General features: G+C 30.7%; 1 protein-coding gene across 1 annotated transcript; it reads right to left on the bottom strand.

Moving 5' to 3' along the window:
- Positions 1-683: 683 nt before the first annotated feature.
- On the bottom strand, positions 684-3,594 carry LOC145573101 (uncharacterized). The gene is made up of 5 exons (XM_081631776.1): positions 3,387-3,594; positions 2,867-3,296; positions 2,545-2,751; positions 2,381-2,462; positions 684-1,214 (listed from the first exon to the last, which is right to left on the bottom strand). Exons 1-5 carry the CDS (start codon positions 3,592-3,594, stop codon positions 684-686), a joined length of 1,458 nt encoding a protein of 485 aa, XP_081487902.1.
- Between the last annotated feature and the right edge of the window lie 4,169 nt (positions 3,595-7,763).

The following is a 7,763-nucleotide window of genomic DNA, read 5'->3' as shown; positions in this document are numbered from 1 at the left end:
TTTGTAATAAGGACGATAAAGACTTGGACCATTTGATCAAAAGTAAGTACAACAATATTTCTGCATCCCTTGGCTTATTCCTAAATTAAGCTACTTTTTCTTTTCTTTTCTTTTTTTTTTATTATTATTTTTATTATTATTTTTATAGTGGATCATGTAACCCACTAGGCCACTAATTAGATCATTAGAGTATAAATAAGTAATTAAATATCAAATACTTCTTATGTAGACTAGTGGGCCACGGTTGGGACCTTTAAAATAGCTTATGCACACTAAGCTAGTGGCTTTACATTCTCTACTAAGCTTGATCAATAGTCATCAAAGTGGTTAATGTCCAACGTATGATCTTCAACTGTCTTGAGTTTTGTTGTCCATAATCATTTGCAGTTATATTATCATTCTTTAGATGTACCTGTCATATTAGAACAAAAAAAAACATAAATACCTGTAAAATAAATATTAGAAATCAAAGCTAAAAAAAAAATGTATGTGAATAAATCGAATCATGATGATATATATATATATATATAAAATAAAAAAATAAAAATAATCATTGTGTAAAGTAGGAATCTATAGATTAAACAACAACATTACTTATTATTAAATTAATTTTTTTTTTTTTAAAAAAGAACGAGATAAAAAAAATTGTTAACAACAAAAACAGAAAATAATAACAAAAAGGGTCATTGATACATAGTATCCATATGATTAGTTTCGTCATGATCATTGAGCTTTGGGACATCATATGAGTTTCTTGGTGTGGTCTCAACTATAACCTTCCAATTAGGCTTTAAAACATCATTCACATAAAATACTTGACGAGCCTGTGTAGCTAAAATGTATGGATCATTAGCTAACAACTTTGATGTATTAACACTTATGAAGTCAAAGCAGTCAGTATTGATCCCTCGACCATGAGTGTGCACATCCCACCAGTCACACTTAAACAAAGTGACACGATTTCCTCCTATATATTGAACTTCTATGATTTCTTGTAAGAGGCCGTAATAATTAAGGGTTGTTGATCCACTTTCTCCATTCACAAAAATCCCACTATTTTGTGTTTCTCTTGTCCTTTCACTATCCTTGGTACGAAACATAAATCCATTAGTCATGTAGCCATTTAAAGATATCACTGCACGATCCGGACCTTGTGCTAATGCTCTTAAGTTAGTAGTAGCACTTGGATGGTTTTCCTTTGACAAAATTGTCACCTATAAAATAGATAAATATATGTAAACATAGAAGATTATCATATAAAGCCGTAAAAAAAATATTAAACCAAAACATCATAACAATTTAATTTCTATGTTTGCATGAAACTTTATATAAACCAAACATCATTGTTTACTATTTAATAATCATTATAATTAAAAATTTGGCAACTTAAGGACTTGGGTAATTCCATTATGAAAGAGATCAAGAAATACAAGATTGGTAATATAGCACAGCACAACTAATAAGGGGCTGATGGGGTTCTAAAATAGATGAATCACTTAAAAGTTAAAATCACTAACTTGAAACTAACATGGCTGCTTGAGATAATAGACGAGTTAGTTAAACTTAAAGTCATGAAGTTTGATTACTTGATTTCAAGTATATTATTTATTCATCTTGTCTGACAATATTAATCTAATTATAGGTACGTAGTATCAAATTATGAGTATTGTTGGTCTTTCTAATGAAAATATTAATCTAGTAGGATTAAACCCAAACCTAACATAATGCCTTCTAAACATTCAGTCTATTACAGTTGAACATGGTCTTAACACAAACCCCATGGATAAATCCTTATCATGTATGCACTAGCACTTATAGTACCTAGTAAGTAACGAAGCTTAATACAGTGGCTAGTGGATTGTCATCAGATTTGTGAACCTATGACATTGTACATAAGGATAAAGTTATATTCTAAAGGCTTGTACATAAAACATTATTCATATGGGTTTGGCAGCTAAATTTGATGTCAATTTAAAAAGTGTCTCATTAGCACTAAAACAGAGAGGCAAATGACATACTAAAAAATTGGTAAAAATACTAGGAACATAAGACTCTTAAACCTATCAGTATGGGAACCCCATGTCAAGTATGGGAACCCCCTGTCATGATCATGAATGCCATGAATGTGCAGACATATATGCCATAACAAAAAAAATTAAGGCTATTTTTCAACAACTAGAATAGTCTCCCACCAGAAGAGGATATATTAATTCCTTGATAGTTACAAATATCTTATCAGATCTATATTGTTTGATTAGAATGCTAAGTATAGGCTATTTGTTGGTTCGATGATAGATCCATAACCATAGAACTAAAAAAGTGGTAACACATACATATTTTCAAAATAGGAAAAAAAATTAAGAAATAAATAAACACTTACTTGATCTCTAAACCATTTTATGAAATCTTTTTTATGAGACGAAATCATTCTCTTGTTACTTGTAGCATTGCGAGTGTACTCACTGTGATAGATAATTACCAAAGTTATATATATTTTTTCTATCAAAAATAATCTTTATACTTGCTAAAATATATAAGACTTACTCAATAAATGGTTGGACTTCGTCACAATTATTCAACACATAAAAGTGAATTTCTTCCCATTCCTTTGTAGTAAGTAAACAAGGACATTCCTTCCCAAATGCTCTACCTCTTGTCTCAAATATAGGTAGGATATCAGCTGAAAAGATTTCACGATCATCATAAATTCTATCTTGTTTATTAAATCTTGTCTCTATATCCTCCATATATCTTGAACAAAATGTCAAGCATTCCTCTAAAAGATAACCTTCTGCAATATGGCAATTCAAAGAAAATGCTCTTCTTTCGCCATAATTTTGTTTGTTTTTTCTTTTTCTTATCATGCCTTCTCTTTTTCTTATTACACTCAGCTTGTTCAGCATCAATTTGTTGTATCAATTCCTCACCGGACAATGGTTTGGGTGCAGGTCTTAGCTCTTGTTTCCCATCAAAGGCTCTTCCATCATACCTCCATTTATGATCTAAAGGTAAAAATCTACGATGACACATATAACAATGTTTATTTCCATTTGGTAACCACTCAGAACAAGTATCACTATTACAAGAGGGACAACCAACAGCTCCTCCAGTTCTCCAACCGGATAAATCACCATAGGCTGGATAATCACTTATTGTCCATAACAAAGATGCATGCATTTTAAAGTTCTCTTTCTTTGAAGCATCATATGTTTCAACACCAACTTCCCAAAGTAATTTTAGCTCCTCTATTAAAGGTTGCAAGTAAACATCAATCTTATCTTTCGGCCCCTTAGGACCTGGTATAAGCATTGAAAGAATGAAAGAATGTTGTTTCATACAAAGCCACGGCGGTAAATTATATGGTATAAGAACTACGGGCTATGTACTATGAGGAATATGACCATTTCTAAAGGGGCTAAACCCATCACTTGCTAACCCAAGGCGGACATTACGAGGTTCAAAGGCAAATGAAGGATATTTTTTATCAAAAAATTTCCATGCTTTAGAGTCTGCTGGATGTCTCATTAAACCATCATCAACACGTTCATCACTATGCCATCTCATACTTGCTGCAGTTTTGGATGACATATACATTCTTTGAAGCCGGGGAATTAAGGGAAAATAACGCATTGTCTTGCTAGGAGTCCTTCGAGGCTTACATTGTGAGGTGGAAGATCCATTATTACGTTAATCAATTTTCCATCTAGAAGCATGGCACTTAACACACTCGTCTGCATTCACATGATCCTTCCAATACAGCATACAATTATTGGGACATGCATCAATTTTGATGGACTCAAGAGATAGGCTCTTTATCATCTTTTGAGCATCATAAAAAGATTCTGGCAGAGTGTTACCTTCCGGCAATGCTTCTTTAAATAGATCAAGAATCATAGACAAGCTTTTATCACTTATTCCACCTAAGAATTTTATGTGGAATAACTTAAGTAAGAAAGACAGTTTTGAGAATTGCTTACAGCCAGGATACAACTCTAACTTAAGATCACCCATAATTTTGTAAAAGTTTTTTGTTGCTTCTGGAGGATCTTTGCATTCATTCACACCAACTGTCTCGTCCCCAAGAACATTTTCAAATTGAAATCCAAAGGCATCATGTAGCATATCAGACATGACATCATGCTCATTCAATGGGTATTCATTTGACTCATCAATTATAACATTATCATGAACTGTTGAATCGTTAACCCTTTCTCCATGTCGCAACCAACGTGTATAACTCTTAACAATCCCAAATTTAAGCAAATCTAACTCTATTTCGTCTCTACATTTTCTCCTTTCATTATTGCATTTGACACATGGGCAAGGTGCTACAACTTTGACATTTTTTTCTGAAAAAGCAAATTCTAAAAACTCTTTTACACCAATCTTGTACCTAGGATCGTTTTTTTTTTGTATTGCATCCACTCACGATTCTTTGACACCATGATTTCCTATACATATTAAAATGTATAAACAAGTTGATTACATTAAAAGATGTTGTAACATAGCTACGAATTAACAACACAAAATTAAGCAAATAGAAATTTACAAGGGATTAAAAAAAGTACTTGGTTGATTATATTAGTTAATGTGTCAACAATACTTTAATTATTGCATTAGTTTGTCAAATTGGCATATAAAGATACTGAAAATATCATGAAGCAGTTTGCACACGTATTTGATTAATTGCCTTTTATGGCGATTAATACATTATAGTTTGATTAATTGCCTTTTATGGCGATTAATCAACAAAATTTAGTTCCTTACAATCGTTTTACCCAAAGCCAACAAAATTTGGTTAAGTGCCTTTTATGGCGATTAATACATTATATAATAGGATGAAATTCATGAAAAATTGATAATTTTAACATTCAATTTCACTTCCACCATCAAATTTCAATATAAAATTATGACAATAAACTAAAGAACAGGAACCCTAAATTCAGAAACACTATATTAAAAAAATTATTTCTATTGATAAAGTAAACAAATCAAATTAAATTACCTTCAACAGTGAGACGTACTCCAAAAAAAAATCAAATTTGGCTAAATCCAAGCTTTTTTCTTCGTCTTGTTCCTCTGTTTCGTTCCAGAAATTGAGTAGTATTATTCCTACAAATTTGACTTTTGTGATTGCTTATGGTGATAGTATAAAAGGAAACTTTGATAAAGAAAGTTAGACAAAGGTTAATTTACCAAAATTTAGATAAAGAAACTTTGGTGGGGTGTTTTGATTTTTGGGAAAATAATGGCGGAATATACAAGGCCTTACCGCCTTAGCACTGTGGTTGGGGTTCTTAGTTTCTTTTCTACTTTTTTTTTTTATATTTATTTTTTTTTATTAATGTTGTAAGGCATGTAATAAGGCAGTAGGAGGGAATCAAGGGATGCTCTTGTTTCTTTCTCTTTTTTTTGAAACATAAAGTAAATATTTTTGTTTGTTTCTCTCTTTTTATTGGGATTTTAGTTATCTAAATTCATGACAAAATCACGCCTAGATCGGTGTAATAATTGGTACTTATTTTTTTTTTATTGTAGTTGTTAAAATTTATTTCTCATCTAATTTAAAGTAATTTTAGAAAAATTTAACATAATATATGCAATTGGTTGAGATTAAAAGTCATCGCATCTTGTGTGCGGCTGGCCACTCAACTGGTCGCTTATAAAAGGACAAATTAGCCCTTATAACACTGACTAGGTGACTCCTATAACACTGACTAAGTAACCCCCTGTAACGTTGACCGAATAACCCCTTACACTGACCAAGTAACTCTTATAACGTTGATCGAGTAACCCTTGTATCACAAACAAAGTAACCCTATGATGCAAAACTATCCTGAACTAAACTGAAATTAGGCTAAAGTGAACATGCCCTAAGAAGTATTGGTATATTTTTCTAATACGTATAAAAAGCTTATATTATGATAATATACATAAGACTAATCCAAAAGTATTTTACATAGCAACAAAGTGCATATAGGCGTATAACACCTACTTCCTCCGTTCTTTTTTACTTGACCTGCTTTGACTTTTACACTATTCACCACCCCTCCTTTGACTGTCTTTTGTGAATAGTATGTAAGGAAAAACATATGCTTGTGAGATCTTTTTGAATTCGTCTCAATAAGTATTATCATAATATATATAACTTATGTAATTTTTACTTTTGGAGAATTAAAGTTATTGATCGTTAAATGTTTGCATTAGCAAGCATGATAAAAGAAACAGGTCAAGTAAAAAAGAATAGAGGAAGTATATGTTAAGCATGAATATATGAGGGCATTATGGGGTTTATATTTTTTTTTCATTAGATGTTTTTTACAGTAGTATATTTTTTTTTATTAATATGCATGTATAATGTGTCATTAAAGTATAAGTTGTCTTAGAGCTTGTTCTGATTTACTGAGTTCGGCTGAACTAGATTGAACTGAACTGAATATTTTATTAAAGAAGGAAATTAGGAACTGAACTGAACTAAAAATAAGCTGAAAAAAAAAGACCTTTAATAGTACTTTTTGTGTACTATTATACATATAGTAATACTTTTTGTCATCCTTTATTGTTGATTATTTTCTCCTAAAATACTTATCACCTATTATGCTGTTGTGGTGCATTTTACCATCATATATGTTTCTTAAAAATATAGGTGTTATGCGCCAATGCTTAACCACAACAACATACATTTTTTATGTGTTGATAAAATCATTTAGTCAAATTAAGTATATATAGTTCAATAAAAGTCAAACTAGTCAAACTAAGCTATATTGATTACGTAATATTTTTTTTAAAGGAAGCTACATTGATATTATAACATGAATGTAGTAATTTTTGGTTGTAGCTAATGTTGTATATACATATATATTATACTCAATAGACTTCAATCTTTTCCCATTCCCTACAACAACTCAACAAACGAAGGAAAGCAAACAACAACAACAACAACAACAACAACAACAACAACAACAAAAAAAACCCCACCACCTAAACAAAGGCCTCGTATCTTTCGCCAGTATTTCTCCCAAAAAGAACTAAACAACCCACCAAATCTTCCTAACTTATCTTCAATTTCAAAAATTTAGAAAAAAAAATGAAAGAAAATGAAAATATTGGTTATCTTGGCGGAATCATGATCCTAAATAGGGAAATTTTCGGATCTAAATTAGCCCCAAAAATTGAGAGGGAATTTTATTGTTTTCATCTATTATTCCGTCCTAAAATTTTCACCAATTTTGAAATATGGGGTAAATAATACCATGTTTATCTTACTTTATCAATTTTTCCTTCTATAATTATACTAAGAAATCTCAAAAGTTAAATTAAAACAATTATACTACTCAATCTCGGAGAGAAACCTAACGAAGTAAATAGCGATTGGAATCAGCCGAATTTGATTTGTTGGAGTACATATCAGCATCCAAGGTAATAAATTTGTTTGCTTCGTCAATACAAGTAATTTCTGCTGGTTATTTTTAATTTTTATTTTAATTTAAAGGTATTCATAATTTTTAGACTGAACTGCGAATTTAGGGTTATTATTCATAATTTTTAAATTGAGTTATTTTTTTGAATGTGGACTTGCATTTTGATGCAAAAATGTAACAACTTTGATGTTTATTGTCTACCAGTATACTGTAAAGGATGTTTTGATTAATGTATACCACTATTTAAGCTGAATTGAAATGTGTTTATTGGTTGATTTTTGTGCAAATGTGTGTAGATTACTGAGTTTTGTGAGGAAAAAAAGAGAGATTAGAATAAACAAC

Source organism: Chenopodium album, chromosome 2 (assembly GCF_948465745.1).
Source record: "Chenopodium album chromosome 2, dcCheAlbu1.1, whole genome shotgun sequence".
In the NCBI taxonomy this organism is placed as follows: domain Eukaryota; kingdom Viridiplantae; phylum Streptophyta; class Magnoliopsida; order Caryophyllales; family Amaranthaceae; genus Chenopodium; species Chenopodium album.
The sequence above is the reverse complement of the archived record's forward strand: the minus strand, read 5'-3'. Positions and strand labels throughout refer to the sequence as shown.